Source organism: Canis lupus, chromosome 8 (assembly GCF_003254725.2).
Source record: "Canis lupus dingo isolate Sandy chromosome 8, ASM325472v2, whole genome shotgun sequence".
NCBI lineage: Eukaryota > Metazoa > Chordata > Mammalia > Carnivora > Canidae > Canis > Canis lupus.
In genome coordinates, this window is record NC_064250.1 from 60,117,626 (window position 1) to 60,136,795 (window position 19,170).

Genomic DNA, 19,170 nt, shown 5'->3' on the forward strand with positions numbered 1-19,170 from the left:
GGTGATTCATAATTTTAACTTTTTGAAGAACCTCCATACTGTTTTCCAGAGTGGCTATACCAATTTGTAAGGAATACAGTCAATATTGTAATAACTTTGTATGGTGACAGATGATAACTATACTCATTGTGGTGAGCATTTTGTAAAGTATATAATTGTTCAATCACTATGTTGTACATCTGAAACTAATGTAATACTTAATGTCAACTATACTTTAATTTAAAAAATGGTTAAATTATATCCACGCAGTGGAATATTATATGGCTATTAAAAAGGTGAAAATAGGGGCATCTGGATAGCTCAGTTAGTTAAGCATCTGCCTTCAGCTCAGGTCATGATCCTGGGGTTCTGGGGTCCTGGGATTGAGCCCTGCATCAGGCTCTCTGCTCAGCAGGGAGCTTGCTACTCCCCTCTCTCTCTGCCTGATGCTCTCCCTACTTGAGCTCTCTCTCTGTCAAACAAAAAAAATTAAATCTGTAAACAAAAAACAACCAAAGAAACCCCCCAAAAGTGGAAATGGCTGTATATACTTTTAAAAAATATTTTAATTATTTATTCACGAGAGACCCAGAAAGAGAGAGAAAGGGGGGGGCAGAGACCCAGGCAGAGGGAGAAGCAGGCTCCACACAAGGAGCCCGATGTGGGACTCGATCCCAAATCCTGGGATCACACCCTGAGCCAAAGGCAGGTGCCCAACTGCTTAGCCACCCAGGTGTCCCTGGCTGTGTACATTTTGATATGGAGCAAACTCCAACTTATATTAAGAGAAAAAGATCTTATAAATTGTTACCTCTATTAAGTACCTATTAATTAGGTTCATTTGTTATACTATAAGCTGTTAATATTTAAATCAAAGTATTTTTATTAATTTATTATGTTTCTCTAAGGACAAATTCCAGCGTTGCAATCACTTTATAATTTGCTTACCTGACTGAACGATCATCACTTCCAGTCACAGCCAAAGGTTTTGTAGGATGAACAGCAAGTGCCCAAAGTTCACCTTCACAATGCCCTTGCATAATCAGGAAAGGTTTATTTCTTTCATGCACCACAATTTCAAAAATTTCACTGTCCTGTGTTCCAACTAGAATGTGGTCACCTCGCCAACATACACTCCTCACAGACAAACCTAATCAAAAGTAAATTGTATTTAAGATAATGCTGTAATAATATAATGCCAATCTGCTAAATCAATTTAATTTTTGTACCTTTTATACCTTAGATGTAAGATAAAAGGAATCTACAAGTCTTTGATCCACACATTTTCTTCAATTATCCATGTTATTTGCTATGTGGAGATGTGATTCCACATAACAAATGATTTACCTAGTTTCTATCCACCCTTCAAGACATACATTCTTCCTTATTAGACTTTAGTCATAGCCTGACCACTCTTCAGCTGAAGTCTGATAACACAGTCTGCACATCCAAAAATTAACTGCTCAGGAACTACCTTTATAGAACTATATTATCTTTTTTCTTATAATAATCTGGCTTCTCCTATGTCTACATTTAATTTCTTCCATCTGCTCACAAAATCATTAAAAAGAGAGACTTCTACTTTTTCTATATATTCCATAATCCTTTCCGTAACCTCAGGAAAGCTAGTGTTTCTCTGTTTTCTCATCTGTATAATGTGGCCAACATAAAAGCACTGTGTATTTCACAATGTTCTTGTGAGAGTCAAATAAGAAAAAGTATCAAATTATTTTGCAAACTTTAAGGTACAATAGTGCTGAGCAAAACTAATGAAAATAATGTAACGGCTAACATTTACTGAATGATTATTATGTGCCAGACACTTTTAAACATTTTATGTATATTAAACCAGCTCATTTAATCCTCTGAGATAGTTATTCTCACTTACAAATGAGATTAAATATGTAGTCCAAGGTCACACACGTAGTAAGTGACTGAAATAAGGCTTAAACGCAGACCTCTGCAACCTCCAATCCTACTCCAATAATACCACACCAGTGAACAATGGGTTTATTCTTATACTGAAAGATTCTATTTTATCAATTTTTTAAATACCCAAAGAAAATATCTCCTAATTGCTGATGAAATTGGATGAAGGAAAAACACATCTATGTGCTTTAAATCATCCTGAACAAAACTTTGCTCAATCTTCAACACACTTTATTTTCAACAGTTTGTTGCTAAATAGTTACATTTAGCATTCTATTAGTAAAATATTTTCAAAATCCAAGGTTACCTAAGCAAGCACTTATCACCTCTTCCTGTAAGTCCCATTATAATATGCATTGCATTAGATATATAAAAGAATCCTTGTCATAACAATAAACCTAGACTGGCTTTAGGCAAATTCTCCTTTTCAATAAAAGTTCAATTAAATGCACACAGTATGAAGGGGCAAATTTAAGTCTCACTTATATTTACAAAACATACATTTATATTCACTAAAAGAAACAATCTTTGCTACATTTAGAATTTGTCTAGTAGTGAGACATTTGTTTTGTAATTACCTTTGTATCCCTGGTCTGTTTCCCTGAGATCAATCACAGTAATCGGTTTAAAAGTTAAATCCCAAAGACGAATACAGCCATCTCTGCCACCAGTAGCAAAGCCTTCTTCACAAGCATTCATACTAAAAATTCCTGCCTAACAGAGAAAATAAAATAATTTAACAATATACTCTAAGAAAATCTACTATATGTAAGTTAGAAACTCACATTATAAGATTTTGATATGACAGGAATAAATATCAGAAAAACAAGTGAAAATCTAGAAATAAATCTATGTATATATACATATATATATGTGAATACAATAAATGACCAATGATATAGGCATAACATAAAGTTAAACCTTACACCACATATAAAAGTGAATTATAGGGGATCCCTGGGTGGCGCAGCGGTTTGGCGCCTGCCTTTGGCCCAGGGCGCGATCCTGGAGACGCGGGATCAAATCCCACATCGGGCTCCCGGTGCATGGAGCCTGCTTCTGTCTCTGCCTCTCTCTCTCTCTCTCTCTCTCTCTGTGACTATCATAAATAAATAAATAAATAAATAAATAAAAATTAAAAAAAAAGTGAATTATAGACATAAAATTCTAAAAGTAAGAAATAAGTATGTTAGAAAAGAATCAGAAGAACACTTACATAACTTTGAACTATGAGAGACCTTTTATGCAAGGCAAGTTACTACCCACAAGCCACAAAGGAAAACAATTTTCCATACAAGAAAAGATATCATAAGCAAAGACAGACTAGGGAAATATCTGCAATGTGTATGACTGTTGAAAAGTTAATATCCCTATATTATACAAGTGAATAAAGAAATCCAACAAAAATAACAAAAAAGAGCAAAGGGGAAGAAAAAATGATTAATAGAAAAGGAATTTCAAGTAGTCAATAAATATGAAATTTTACAAGTACAAAACATTAAAAACAAGAAATTACTACTTGGCAGCCAGAAAACAGGCAAAAATTTACAATAGTGGTCACATCCCGTGCTGAGAAGTATGATGAAGAAACTGGTATTTTTATATACTGATGAGGAAAATGTAAGTTGCCATAGTATTTGTGGAAATGAATCTGGTATTTCTGGTCTTCAGACATGTTGCTCAAAGCAAGTCCTGTTCTGCGTGGTTCTTTAATATAATTAATACGTAAAATATTATCTATTTAATAGTGGTTCATATTAGTGTATTTAATAACTTTTCTACCTGAGACCTTACTGCTAACCATGTGGCAGCTCTGTGTTCCCTAGTTCCCTTCACTATGTAAGGGACCCAACTGCTAATAATTCCTAATGTAAAAAAACACTACAAGGTTTTAACAACAGATTTTTCTCCCTTGATCTGATAACTTTTTAATATGAAAATATCATGAATTACACAAATTAAATTCCTTTGCCACTCACTTGGCAAAGGAATGATATTAAAAGGATATATTTTTTTTAAATTGTCCAAAATTTCCCACTGGTAAATAAGCCACAAGAATACTAGCTTTATTCTAATGTAGTTAATCTAGAATACTTTTAGGTTTAATTTAACAAGCTTTTTATCAACACTACCCTAAGAAAAGTACCATATCAGGGCAATAGTTTGAACAAGGTACTAATTATACTAATTTAGTAAATATCCACGTGTCTAAGTATGTAATGTTTCTTCATTGAAATCCTGAAAAGAAACAGACAATTCAGTTATACCAGCATCTTTTAACTAATGAACTGACTAGAAAGTCTGCTATATTATATAATCTACTGTTCTAGAAAGTTCAAGAAAGTAAGTGGTTATCTAAAAGTATTTAAATTATTTAAATATACTTACAGTATGGGCTCCTTGTATTGTCCGTATAAGATTGATTCCTTTCCAAACATATATATCCCCATTAAGTGCACCAGAATATGTTAATTCATCCCTTGCACAGGCCAAGCACAAAATTGTTTGAAGGTCACCAGTCTTACCAAAGACCCCTCGTTTTGGGGTCAGGGCATTTCCACATAAACTCCAGAACTAAAAGGTACACAGTATAATCAAATTACAAATAATGCTTATAAAATAAAATATTTTCTAATACTTTGAAGCTATATTAGAGCAGACTAAAAATTACCTAAGAAATCCCCTTATGAAATATTAGCTTTCAAATGTTCACATCCTCATTCTAGTGTTGTCAATAGCTATATTATAGCAGAAAAGTGACTGGTTTCAATCTTTATCTGTAAGAATAAGGGGGGTGAACTAGATTATTTTAAAAATAGGCTATGCTTCCCTCCTTTGGTTTCTGAAAAAATCTACTCGAAACTTAAGACAAGTAAAGGAGTTGGTTATGGGTTAGCAATGAAAATGAAGACACTATACACTAATAGGTAGAAGGGCTAAACCTAATATTCAATCTTTGATAAAGATAATAAAGATGGAAAAAAATGTTGCTCTCATTGATATTTTCAAAGCTGAGCAATTCCTTTACTTGCAAAGCTTAAACATAAGAGAGATACATATTTGGAATAATTTGTTCATTCTAATGGGAAGTCAAACATAAATCTTCATGACCATGGTTTTAATTCTTTTATGTAGATTCAGGAAAATTTTAGTAGTTTTCAGAAAGAAAGAAACAAAATGGAATAGGGCAAGGATATACAGAATAGTTTTGCATAAAGAAATTTGGCCCAGAGAATAAATTCAACTTTATAATAAGTAAATTACCATGTAAAGTATCATAATTTGTTACTATCATAATGCATACTTAAAGATCTCACTTTATCTTTAAGACCTTATTTTAAGACTAAAGATCTTAGTTTAAAACCTGAAGCCGGGATCCCTGGGTGGCTTATCGGTTTAGCGCCTGCCTTTGGCCCAGGGCATGATCCTGGAGTCCTGGGATCGAATCCCATGGCAGGCTCCCGGCATGGAGCCTGCTTCTCCCTCTGCCCCCCCACCATGTCTATCATGAATAAATAAATAAAATCTTTAAAAAAATAAAAATAAAACCTGAAGCCTCGGGCAGCCCGGGTGGTTAGTGGTTTAGCGCCACCTTCAGGCAGGGCGTGATCCTGGAGACCTGGGATTGAGTCCCATGTCAGGCAACCTGTATGGAGCCTGCTTCTCCCTCTGCCTTTCTCTCTCTCTCGCTCTCTCTGTCTCTCATTAATAAATAAATAAAATCTTTAAAAAAATAAAATAAAACCTGAAGCCTCAAAAAACTAAAAATCATGATGCTTATCCATTCAAATAATTCATGAATGCTTTAATCTATGAAACTTTGATTTTTTTAATTCTAAAAGCTTCATGATTCTTATGCATAAGGATAGCTAGTTCTCTTCCTTTCAACAAATCCCTATTTCAGTCTATTATTTTCATCTAGGTGAGTGATTTTTGGCTGCATATTAGACTCACCAGAAAGAAATTATATAACATGGTATGCTTGGGCCTCCGCTGAGATAAACTGAGATAGAATCTCTGGAGAGTTAAACCCAGATATCCAATAATTTTGATGCTCAGAGTAAAGAACTATTGTTCTATAATCCAGATCAGTGCCATCTAATAGTACTTTCTGTGGTAATAAAAATACTCTCTCTCTGTATATATACTGTCCAATAGAGTAACCACGGGATACATGTAGACCTTAAAGCATTTAAAATGTGACTGCTGGGATGACTGAAAAAATGATAAATTTTTCTTTAATTTTAATTAATTTAAATAGCTCTATGTGGCTAGTTGCTACTGTACTGGCCAGTGAAGTTCTAGATCATCTTTAAGTTCTAGATCATCTTTGGGACTTAGCGTCCTCACTCGTATGGTCTGTAAAGAGATCAATCCTATTTTTCACTGACTCTATGAAAAGAAATGTAATTCACAGTAAACATATAGTTTAATTCAGAAGAATAGTTGTTTAAACCCTGAAAATGGAACCTTCAGTTTTATTTACAATATAAAATAGTAAGATCTGTTTATTAATTTGCCAATAATTTATTAAGCATTTTACATCAAGTACTATGTCAAACATCATCTTGTTTATCACAGATGAAGAAAACAAAAATTTCTACCTTCACAATGCTTATACTATGTACCTTAAACCTAGCATAGAGCCTTTTGCTTCTGAATATTTGTTAAAAAAAATATGTAATACTATTCATTATCAAATCAGTACCATAATATCAAAACCAGAATTGTAGTGGCAGTTAAAGACACTTTGGAGAAAATGTGGATGAAGTGAGCATATCGAAAGAAAGTGAACACAGAACCTTATTTACTAGGAATTAACTGTTATAAGGAACTGTTGTATCAGATAATGGAAGAAAAACAAGTATTTCCAATCTGCACCAGGGATTTAACAATAACTCTAAACATAAGAATGAATAGCACCATTGACTATATGGGCTTCAAAACCTCAACTTAATTGTAAAACAAAACTCAGAAGCTTTCTTAAGCAAAATAAACTGTGGCCACCAAAGGCTGAGTCAAATCAGAGAGTAAATATGAAAAAAGGAAAAAAGAACAGTTTCGGAAAGATGACCATGTGCTAGGAACTATGACAAGCACATGAATAAATACTGCCTTATTTAATACACTCTATAAACTACAGTTTTAAAATGTGAAAAATGCTCAATGAGACTACATGACTCATCCCAGGTCAAATAGCTAAGCTGGTAAATGGCAAAGCCAACTGTATCCATGCTGTTTCTGCCACACCATCCATTTCTGTGAAAGAAATCTCTTACTTTACTTGGTTTCCTATGCTTGCTTATATTTTGCTCTGTAAGTGAAACATGAGGAAACAAGACAAACACAGTAAAGCCTACTTCACAAGAGTATAAATTCCTTTATGAATAGTGTTTCATTCATTCCCTACTCGAACCTATATCCCTTACATTGTCTCACATACAGTAACGACATGATAAAAACCTGTTAGGTTGAATATCAGAATGGTAAAAATTTGACATTTTAAAAATAAGTACTGTCAAAATCCTAAGACTATCTAAGTTATAAATAGTGCGGTATGTACTTAGCAGCAGAGGGGAAGCATACATGACTATTATAAAACAAGACCCTTCTAGTACCTTGATATGTTTTACACCACAGCTGACAAGTTTATTTGGCTGGTACAAATCCCAAGAGATATCAAATATCTGTAAACAAATCAGATTCATGGTTAAAATGCTTATTTTCAGAATCATTGAAGAATCCATTCAAAAGACCAAATACCTCCAAACCCTACCTATCATAAAACAGTATTCCTCACTAAAAAATAATCAGATTCCCACACTTTACAATCTTACGAGAAATATGGAAATGATATGAACAAAAACTATTTCTTAGCTTCTATAAACTTCACAAAACAACTAGTGAAGTGAAAATTAACATCTTTATTTTTAATTTTTAAAAAAATTTGGTCCATAAGTAATAAGAATAGTTCAACAGAACTAGGGCATGAGGCAGGTACCTACATAATTTTTACAGAGGCAAAATACTGAATGAAATGTACATTTACATTTATAAAACAGCTTAGAAATAGAGTTTTTAAAAAGTAATTGAAATAGAGAACATTTTTATAGTTTTCTATCATACAGGACTATACAAAGAATCTCAATATTTACCTCATAGTATAAATTCTGTTTTTATTTTTTAGCTGTATTGTTTATTGTCAAACAAAATTAACTTAAATTTTGGAGGTCCTAGGCTTTGTTCCTTGTCTAAAATTCCCCAAATTCTAAATACATACAAACTATTTTTGTTATAAGAGCAAACAACAAAAAACCCAGTTGAAACAAAATATATGCTGGAAATGTGTACATTCATAATAAAAGAAATATTTGAAAAATAATTTCAGAGCAGAAAAATACATTGTTAGTCTTCACCATGTTTCTTTGACACCTACCCTGCAAAATCGCCAAAGATAGTTATGATCTCTAAATTTGTACAAAATTATACTCTTCAGTGATAATGAAGAATATATCTTAGAAACAAATATTTAACAACTCATCATGACACAGATTATATGAAAAACAGATTGTGCAACTTTAAAATACTAACTACCAAAATACTCTAAAAATTCTGACAGTAGTATTTTTCATAATAATCCATTTACTAAATCAAAAGTGTGAAATACTTTAATTCAAAATACACAATTATCAATAAAATATACCTAACACTTTAATAATTATCTAAATTATGTTTGTGTGTAACAGGCCCCTTTGACAATCTGCTAAAAGACAAGTTTATTTTCCAAAATGCAAATATACACAAAATTTTGCATACAACTTTTATAGATTCCACCTCTCCACCCCACCATAGAAATAATAACTACATCTCCCATCCTAGGTCAGGTTAGAATTTTACTACATAGAAAAAATGAGACACATTTTTAAGGGTTTATGACAAAGTTTCTGATGTGTATTTATAAAAGTAACATAATATTTAATTAAAAAGTTGACTACAAAGTAACTTCCATATTAACTTAAACAGCTTAGAATAAGGAATATTTTTAGTAAGTTTCCAAAGTAAAAAATGTTAGGTCTCAAAAATTTTTAATAAGAATATATAATTTCGGGCAGCCCCAGTGGCGCAGCAGTTTAGCGCCGTCTGCAGCCCGGGGTGTGATCCTGAAGACCAGGGATCGAGTCCAGCTTCGGGCTCCCTGCATGGAGCCTGCCTCTCCCTCTGCCTGTGTCTCTGCCTATCTCTCTCTGAATAAATAAATAAAATCTTAAAAAAAAATAAGAATATATAATTTCAAAATCACACATGTAATATCATTTTTCACTTTAATTATGATACATACATAACAAATTAGTAATAAATGAAACTACATAGACCCTAGGCATGAACCATTCCATTTTTTTTTTAAGATTTTATTTATTTATTCATGAGAAACACACAGAGAGAGAGAGAGAGAGAGAGAGAGAGAGAGAGAGAGGCAGAGACACAGGCAGAGGGAGAAGCAGGCTCCATGGAGGAAGCCTGACGTGGGACTCGATCCCAGGTACCCAGGATCACACCCCCAGCCGAAGGCAGTGCTAAACCGCTGAGCCACCTGGGCTGCCTGAACGATTCAATTTTTAAACAGAGGTTTGAATAACTTAAAATTCATCATTTTTGCTGAAGCAATAAATGGTTAAAAGTTTTGGGCTAACACTATGCTTTTGAGTCATATTTTTGGGTACTACAATATATATACATTCTAAAATTTTATGAGTATTTGCAACTGTACTTTAAGTTTTTAATTATATATAAACTATCTGGCAATAAAAAAATACAGAAACATAAAATCCCCTGGCTGTCCTCTTTTTCCCATCCAATACCCGGTAGAAACTCCAAAGGAGAATACTTACTCTATCTGTGTGACCAGGGGCCATAGATAACATTTTTCCCCTTTTCCAATCCCAAACACAAACCGCATTCTTTGAATCAAGTCCAACTGAAACCAAGCGCTGAATTATATCCAAGAAGTCCATGAGGGAATAAAAAGGCAAGAAATCAAAAAGGAACCAAATTATAAGTGGCAAACAAATTATACTCATGGGTTTATGAATATCAAAATTTATACATTTATATCTTATAGACCTCATAGAGGTCTTGTTAAAATTTGCATACGTGTAGTTCTTCAAGTTAAGAAATAGATGAGAGACTTCCATCCTAACAGTAGGAATGACAAAATATCCTAAACATCTCTCCCACTAAAAATTAAAAGTGCTGGATAAAGTGTAAAAACATCTTCTAAAATGCATTGCTGAGCTGTCATGAAATTATGAAATCTGGAACAAAAAGTGATTTCAGATGGGAATCCTGGAGTGTAAGAGAGTTCCCATACCCAATTTACTCTAAAGGTACCAACTAACTCCTGGTAAGCCTGATTTTCCTTCTGAACAAGAAAAGGAAATAAAGTTTAGGGTCAGCCCAAGGCATAGATTTGAACTTCTGACCTTTGACTAAAGCAGTGAACTCCTAGGAGTAAGGGGAAACAAGAAACCGATCCGAAAGAAAGAAAGAGTGAGAGGAAGAGTAGAGAAAGAGAGAGAAAGAGAGAGAAAAGAGAGAAAAGAAAAAAGAGAGAGAAAGAAAAGAAAAGAGGACGGCAGTGCATTAGGCGGGTACAAACCTCCCTGGAAACGGATATTCAGAAGTGGCTTCCATAGAGTCTTGGGGCCTCACTCCACATTAATTATGAACCCCTCAAATGGAAAATTTCAGAGTGATTCTGAGAGTTTCAGTCTTTAATCATCTTCAACAATGTAGCACAGGCAAATATAAACCCCATCTGGAGGAGCGACACTTCAATCCATCATGCCTCAAAGAATTCCTACAGGTAGCAATTCAATAAACACAAAAATAAACAAACACCCCCAACCACCATGACCATGGGAAATAAAGGACTATGAGTAAGAATCAACAAGTCAAGACAAATGGCAAAATCAGTCCTAGAAAACATCAGACACTGGAATTACCAGGTGAAGAGAGAAATAAAATTAAGGCTTCGAAGTATCTTCATATGAGCAAAGAATAGGATACTGTAGAAAGTATTCAAACAGATTTGAAAAAGCAAATAGAATTTCTAGAAATGAGAAATAAAATAAATGAAATTTAAAATGCAGTGGAAGAGTTAAATAGGTGATTAGAAGGAGATGAAGATACAGAGTTAAGAAGAGGAAACAGTGAGATGGAAAGTATGAGAGGGCTTAAGAAACACAAAAAATGGACTTCCAGCCATGAAGGAGCATCAGGGTCTGAACTTGCTCCTACCATAACTAGAAAACTCAAAATGTATAAAACAAATGCTTTCAGACATTTATAACAGGAAGTGAAGCACTATGAACCACGAAAAAGGGAGAAAACAAACAAGGTGAGACCTGCATTTGCCCCAGCTTCATCTAGGAGGGAATAGCATAGAAAGGTAGAATCTAAACAGAGCCCAGCAGATTTGCTGATTTGAGAAGACAGAGCCTGGAGTTCAGAGGGATCAAAATGGCTAGAATTTGCAGAGCAGAGAAAGAGCTCCGGAAAATTTGTTTATGGGTCCCCTTGAGAACATCAATCTTTGCATGCATAGGGTGAAATCCATAAAGCCATGCAAAGAACAAATTCTGGGATAAAAAGCAATTATGGGAGAGCTAAACCAAAAAATTCCCAAAGATCAGAAAGGGTCAGGATCACTCAAGTTCCCAATAGCCAGAATGTAAATATCTCTGAATTCACTAGGTATTCAGTAGAGATCCCAGAAGGTTATAACTTAGTGGTGAAATTAAGCCAATAGTGATAGAGGAAAAGCTACTCTAGCCCTGTCCCCCAAAAGTTTAAAAGCAAGATTTCACAAGGATCAAACTGACAGGCAAGGAACTTAACTACCTGCCAGAACAATATCCAAAATACTTCAAAGGAATACAACAAAATCTAGAGTTCAGAATGTAACATACACATTGTATAGAACCCCATAAAAAATTACTGGACATGTGAACAGAGAGGAAAATGTGACAAATAACCAGGAGAAAAATCAGTTAACAGAATGAGACCTAAGAATCACAGAAATGATTAAAATTAGAGACATTAGGTACCAAAGGAAAATGTTTAAGATGCTTAAGAGTTATTTTATTTTATTTAAGATTTTATTTTTAAGTAATCTCTACATCCAACGTGGGGCTAGAACCTACAACTCTGAGATCAAGAGTTGCATGTTCCATTGACAGAGCCAACCAGGTGCCCTGCTCAAGAATTATTTTAAAATATACAAAGAATCAAAAGAGAAATGGAATATAAAAGAACACATAGAACTTGTAAAAATAAATATTACATGAAATAAAAATTCACCCCCTAGGATTAATAGCAGCTTAGAGAATTAAGAAAGGTCAATGAACTTGAGGATGCAGCAACAAAAACTACCCAAAATAAAGGACAGAAAGAAAAAGGAAAAAATTAACAATGCCTTGGTTAATTTTAGAAAAACATCAAATATTATAACATACAGATTACTGTAGCTCCAGGAAGAGAAGATGGAGGAAAAGAAAAAACAAAACTGAAGAAATAATGACTAAAATTGCCTAAACGTGATGAAACCAAACCCAGAAATCTAAGATGCTCAATAAACTCCCAGCAGGATAATCAGACACACACACACACACACACACACACACACACACACACAACATACATTGACACAAATGGTAATAAAATTGCCAAAACCAGTACTAAAGAGAAAAATATCTTAAAAGCAGCCAGAAAAAAAGACAATTTTGGTTTGGAGGATCAAAAATTAAAAAATTATCCTAGATTTTTCATCTGAAGCTATGCAAGTCAGATGACAATGAATAACCTCTTTAAAATCCTTGGTGTGGGGTCGGGGGATGCCTGGGTGGCTCAAGCCATTAAGCTTAAGACTCTTGATTGGGGCTCAGGTCATGATTTCAGAGTCATGGGATCAAGCTGGCATCAGGCGCTGCACTCAGTGTGGAGTCTGTCGTCCCTCTCCCTCTGGTCCTCCCCCTGCTTATGCTCTCCAACCTCTCTCACTTTCTTTCTCTCTCTCGAATAAATAAATATATAAAATCTTTAAAATGCTGAAGGGGAAAAAGGCAACACAGAACAGTGTAGCAAAATTATCTTTGGAAAATTGGGTCAAAATGGCCTTTTTAAGTAAACAGAAGGTAAGAAAATACACCATCGACAAATGGACACTAGAACTAGATACGATAATGGAAATTTCTTCAGGCAGACAGAAATGATACACATGTGAATGAAGAATGCCCAAATGGTAGGTATGTAAATAAGACTTTCCTTGTTTTTCATTTTCTTTTAAAACTATTTAAAGCAAAAATAACAGTTATTATGAAATTTACAAAATATATATAAAATAACAACAACAATAGCACAGTAAACAGGAAAGAAAGGAAACAGCAGAATATATATTTTTCCACATCCTTTCCAAGTGCATATGACGCTCCATGAAGATCACAAAATAAACCTAAACAAATTTAAAATACAGACAATGTTGTCTGACAAAACCAGAAATTAGAACAAGAAGTTGTGCAGAAAATCATCCAAACAGGTGGAAATTAACAATATACTTCTAAGGAACTGGATGGTTAAAGAAGAAATCATAAGGATCAACACACATAATTTGAAAAACACTGGTTTAGAAGCAGGGGTTGGCAAATTATAACCTTCAGGCCAAATCTTGTCCTGCACAGGACTTTTGTAAATAAAATTTACAAATAAATAAATTTTGTAAATAAAATTTTATTGGAGCACAGCCATACCTATTCTTTTATAAGTTGTCTATGACTGCTTTCCATGGCTGCTTTCCCACTATAATGCAGGGCTGAGTAGTTAAGACAGAGATGGTATGGTCTACAAAGCTTATATATTTACTATCTGACTTGTTACAGAAAGTTTATTAATCTCTGATTTAAGGCATAGATGCTGGTACTAGACTGCCTAGATTTAAACATTAGCTCCATTTCCTACGAATTGGATTACTTTCAGCAGTTATGTAGCCTCTCTGTACCTTAGTTTCCTCACCTATTAAGTGGGGATAATAAAAGTGTTTCATAGGGTTAATATGAGAATTAATATATACATATACAAAAGAGTTACTATATGGTTAATGTTATATAAAAATGTTGGCTGTCATCATTATTAGTTCATCATAACCATAATCAGATTTAAGAATCTATGCCATCAGGGCATCTAGGTGGCTCAGCTGATTGAGCATCTGACTCTTGGTTTCAGCTCAGGTCATGATCTCACGGGTTGTGAGTTCAAGCCCTAAGTCAGGCTCTGTGCTTAGCGAGGAGTCTGCTTGAAGATTCTCTCCCTCTGCCCCTCACCCCACTCACACGCAAGTACTCATCCTGTAAAAAATAAATCTTTTTTTTAAAAAAGAATATATGCCCTCTTCCTGTCTGAATGAGAAATGCCATCTAGTACCCAGTGAGAAACAGATTCTGCAGACTAGAATTACTATTTAAACCCTCCAATGGATGGAGCAAATGGCTTCCATAAAAAGATACAGTATGTAGTTTGTTATGGCTTTCCATCAAATCATGCTGGCAGAAAGTGTAAGAGAACATGAGGAGATGATATTTTTCCTGATACTCTTTAATAGTTGGGAACTACAGAGTATCCGTAAGAATCTAGCTAAAACAGATATCTACCTAAAATTTTACAAGTATAAAGTGAGGGATAGTCAGAGGGGCACTGTCCTTTCTATTGATGCTTCTTCTCTCTGCCTTGGCTCATTATACAAACACAATAAACCACAATCGGTCAAAAGCTTTAAAACTCCATGCATCTCCACAGAACCTCGAAACATCCAGCTCTATATCAGTAACAAGAGAGACCGGGGAGCACTCCCTCTGTAGCCTGATAAATTTATCATGGCCAAAATCAACCTCCTTCGGTGTAGGTTATGCAAGAGCGAGAGGATAAGATAGAAATCACCAAGCCAATACTACTTCCTCTCCTAGCTGTCATTTTTTACTTTATCATTTTTTTCTCACATTTAACCCAGCCTAGGTAGGTGAGGAGGATGATAAAGTTTTCCAGTAAAAATAATGCTTTAGGGGTGCCTGAGTGGCTCAGTCAGTTGAGTGTCTGCCTTCAGCTCAGGTCATGATCCCAAGATCCTGGGATTGAGCTCCTTGTCAGGCTCCCTGTTCAGTGGGGAGCCTGCTTCTTCCTGCTAGGTGTGTGCACACGCATGCGCTCTCTCTCTCAAATAAATAAATAAATAAATAAATAAATAAATAAATCAATCTTAAAAAGAAAAAAAAAACTAATGCTTTAACCGTATCTTGAAAGATTGAGGAAGAACTGGGGAGAAAAGTAAGAGAAAGTACCTTTCAGACCAAAGGAACCAAGCTTAAAGAGATCATGGTGTTTCAGGAAAAAGCCTAATTCACAGTGGCTGAAGGGAGGAGTCCCACCTGGAAAGTGGCTGGAAACAAAGCTGGAAAGGTAGGCCAGAGTCAGAAGAAGAGTAAACTCTGTGTTTTAATAGAGTTAGAATAAAGAGAGATTCAGTTTTAAATGTGTAATCTATGGTATATTTTGTATGACATTCAAGGGAGAGGGTATCTGGAGTTGAGAAGAGAAGCTGAGGCCACTGTTAACTGATATGGGTGCTAAAATCATGGCTCTAAATAATCACCTAGAGAGAATAAGTAAACAGAAAAGGCTAGAGACTCCTAAAGCATACTGACATTTAAGAAGCAGCCAGAAAGAAGAGCTCCTTTAAAGATAATTAAGAGGGACGCCTGGGTGGCTCAGCAGTTGAGCATCTGCCTTTGGCTCAGGTCGTGATCCCCAGGTCCTGGGATCGAGGCCCACATCAGGCTCCCTGCAGGGGAGCCTGCTTCTCCCTCTGCCAATGTCTCTGCCCCTCTCTCTCTGTGTCTCTCATGAATAAATAAATAAATCTTTAAATAAATAAAGATTAATTAAGAGGTAAAAACATATAAAGAACCCTCTATCCAACTTTACCAAATTTCTCCTTGATCCTGTTCCCAAACAAAATCTTGGTGGTGTCCATTAATTGATTTGGAAGTATTCATTAAAAAGTTCTAGCACACTAAATACTCAAATAAGAAAAATAATCGCTTCTCGGCCTTTTGGCTAAGATCAAGTGTGTAAGAAAAATATCCTAATAGACGTGGCTAGACAATCCCATGTGTTCCTGCAACTGTGAAACATATTCAAATAACCATTATTCTTAAAAGATTTTAGTATGGGGGTCCTTATGAGCTCAGCGTTAATTACATAAGAACCAATGGTCATAAAGTTACAAAGTAAAATCACATATTTTGCAAAAGATGCAGGACTGGTAAAATCATACATAAAATGACCAGAAATAGGATCTGGCAGAGAAATAGAAAAAAACTCACAAATAATACAATAGGCACTTGAAATAAATCAAGAGATTGCTAAAAGGCACTTGGAAAAAAACAGTGAACTCCTCTAATATTTTTGCAAAAATTACTCTCTTCATAATCATGTGCCAAAAATCAAAGGTGAACTAAAGCATTTTATTTTGTACCATCATATAACTGACAAAATTGATTAAAAAAGTAACACTATTCTTAGTTTACCCTGTTAATCACCAGAGCTAGAACTATAGCTTAGATTTTAACGAGAAATGTTTTTATAACGTATTAATGTATTTTCAAGACAAAGTACCACTCAAATTTCCCTTCTTCCCACTAAGAAATCTGAGTCCCTGTTTGATGTTCATTTATATAAATAGACTTTTCAGGCCCTAATTATTCTCAATAAGGCTACTTCTGATATTAGAGTGGACATTCAGTCCATTTAGAAGAAAGCCTCTGGGAAAATAACATTCAGCATTACTACCAACAGGAAAACTCATTGGATAAATCTTATAGAGCACTTATAGTTCCAAATCTAGTAGAAAATGAAAAAAAATCATACAATATCTAATTGATATCTCATAAACAGTTTATAGATATTAGTGAATAGATAGATGTGTCCTCAAATATATTTAACTAACGCATTTTCTCATTAATGTAATTTCAGAGATATTCTTAACTTTAATCTTCAATTGGTAGCAGTTCCTTATAAGCTTTAACTGTATTTAAGATGGATGAATTCTTTCTGAAAAATAGATCACTACCTCCTAAGTTCCATGTTTGGGAGGCAGGAGAGCATTGTGGTTAAAAACATGAGCTTTGGGGTGTGACTGACCTGGGTTTCCGCTCTGGCTCCATTTACTAGCTGTGTAACCTGGGGCAAGTTATTTAACCTCTCTAAGTCTCAGTTTCTTTATCTGTAAAATAGAGATAATAATAGTATCTATTTCATAGGGTTGTTGTGAGGATTAAATAAGGTAGGCTTAGCACAATGTCTGGTACTTATGTGCTCAATAACTTTTAGCTGTTATCTTTTTTATAAGCTTAAATTTATAAGTAACAAATTCTCATGAAGATCTGTGATAATAAATAATAAAATACATGTACCCAAGGCTTTTCTTATAAGTTACTTAAAATAAGCAAAATCAAAGGCCCTCAACTAGGAAAAGCTATGGGCATGACTTCTTATATATATTTAAGAAATTCCTCAGCAATGCAATATATTACATTTAGAGCAATTTCAAAATTAGGAAGGAAACATCTATGTTTAAAGTGTACAGATGCTCATTATAATTAATACATCTTGGACTTCCAACACTTTTGGTAAATGATTTTTTTTTTAAAACTGCAGAGGTTTGTTTCATAAAATTTAATCTCATGTGAGATATTACTCTCTTCCTTTAAAAAAGAAAATAAAGTTTATATGAGGACAGTAAGGGACATGAAAAACAACAGCAAAAATGGGACATGAATTAAGGTTCTATGATTGTCCATCACTGCTACATAGTGATATTAAACCTAAGAGCATATTTTTCCCCAAATGAAAGGTCCCAGCTAGTCTTTAGAGATCTCTTACTAGACTCTTAGCAGAAAATATTAATCTATGCTACTCAAATAAGCTATTCCTCAGAGTTATCGATAAAACATCTACTATCATTTTCAAGGCAACAGACCACAATGTAATGTTTCTATAAAATCTCAATCTATAAAATTAATTTTATGAACTGAAAGGCGGGTAACTAAAATTTTTCTAAAAATTAAAATGATTTTTAAAGTCTAATTTTAACATAAAACTTTTAAACTTTTAAAGACTATAAATTAACCACACCTGCAAAATTCAGCTTCTTACTACTTCTTAAATACATTTTAGGTATAACAAGTTCCATGAAAGCACAAGAAAGTTCTTGGTATGTTTAATTTTTTTTAACAATCATTAACTAGAAATAGATAATAATTTAGGAACTGATAAGCAAATGGAATGATTATATCCTTTGTCTTCAACTTTGATTTTGTATAAAGATAGCTCATATAATAGCAACTGCCTCTATTTTCAATAAAAAATGTAATTTTAACAGAATCCTTTAACTAAAAATTAAAATGTATACAGCTCTACTTAGAGAAACCTAGCTTTTCTATGATGTGTCCCAACTGTCTTATCAATGGACACTACCTGGAAGAGTTATTTATATGTAGAATTTTCTAGGATAACCAGGTAATAATACTGAGTCAAATCTCTTTGGGTTTCAAAATAGTATTAATTCAATTAAAAAGTTCCTGATACATAAAATAAAGACTCCTTATTGTTCTTATTTTTCTTATATTAACTATCCACCCAACCTACCTACAACAAACAGGTACTTTTCATCTATTGCTTTCCAATTTATTATTTATAGATTTATAATCATTTCTTAGGCTACACATTTTCAAGATACAGTTTAGACAAAGAGAAGTATCACATACCTGTCCATCTAAGTCGAATGCTAAACAGGCTATTCCGTGTGTATGAACGTCCTTTAGAACTGATATGGTCTGCACAGTGTATGAATCCCAAACACAGATATAAGGTTCTTTCCCAACTTGTCCTGTTGCTACTAATACTCGTTCAGGATGCAATGCAAGGCTGAAAAATAAATAAACAAATAAATTGACTTAAAATTGTTTATAGAATTTTTATAAGTATTTGATATGTGTAAACTTTATATATACCAATGTAAAACCAATGTTATCCATTTAAAATAATTTGGATTTAAAATAACTTCTACAGGGGATCCCTGGGTGGCTCAGCGGTTTAGCGCCTGCCTTTGGCCCAGGGCGCGATCCTGGTGTCCTGGGATTGAGTCCCACGTCAGGC

The 19,170-nt window shown here is 34.1% G+C and overlaps 2 protein-coding genes across 14 annotated transcripts in view; one reads left to right on the top strand and one right to left on the bottom strand.

The window, feature by feature from the left end:
• EML5 (EMAP like 5) overlaps positions 1 to 19,170 on the bottom strand; it is a 183,566-nt gene that overhangs the window by 135,252 nt on the left and 29,144 nt on the right. For 12 of the 13 annotated variants that reach the window (XR_007412490.1, XR_007412491.1, XR_007412492.1 and 9 more), the window contains exons 2-7: positions 18,780 to 18,939; positions 9,798 to 9,896; positions 7,527 to 7,595; positions 4,297 to 4,482; positions 2,487 to 2,622; positions 928 to 1,129 (exon numbers count right to left, since the gene is read on the bottom strand). Coding sequence is in view for 10 of the 13 variants with exons in the window: in XM_049113387.1 (XP_048969344.1) it covers positions 928 to 1,129; positions 2,487 to 2,622; positions 4,297 to 4,482; positions 7,527 to 7,595; positions 9,798 to 9,896; positions 18,780 to 18,939 (852 nt within the window). In the remaining 3 variants the exon portion in view is untranslated. The remainder of the gene's footprint in view (positions 1 to 927; positions 1,130 to 2,486; positions 2,623 to 4,296; positions 4,483 to 7,526; positions 7,596 to 9,797; positions 9,897 to 18,779; positions 18,940 to 19,170) is intronic. The other variant, XM_049113388.1, reaches the window with a different exon arrangement.
• Positions 1 to 19,170, top strand: part of TTC8 (tetratricopeptide repeat domain 8) — a 204,525-nt gene that overhangs the window by 72,615 nt on the left and 112,740 nt on the right. The gene's annotated exons all lie outside the window — the stretch shown is intronic.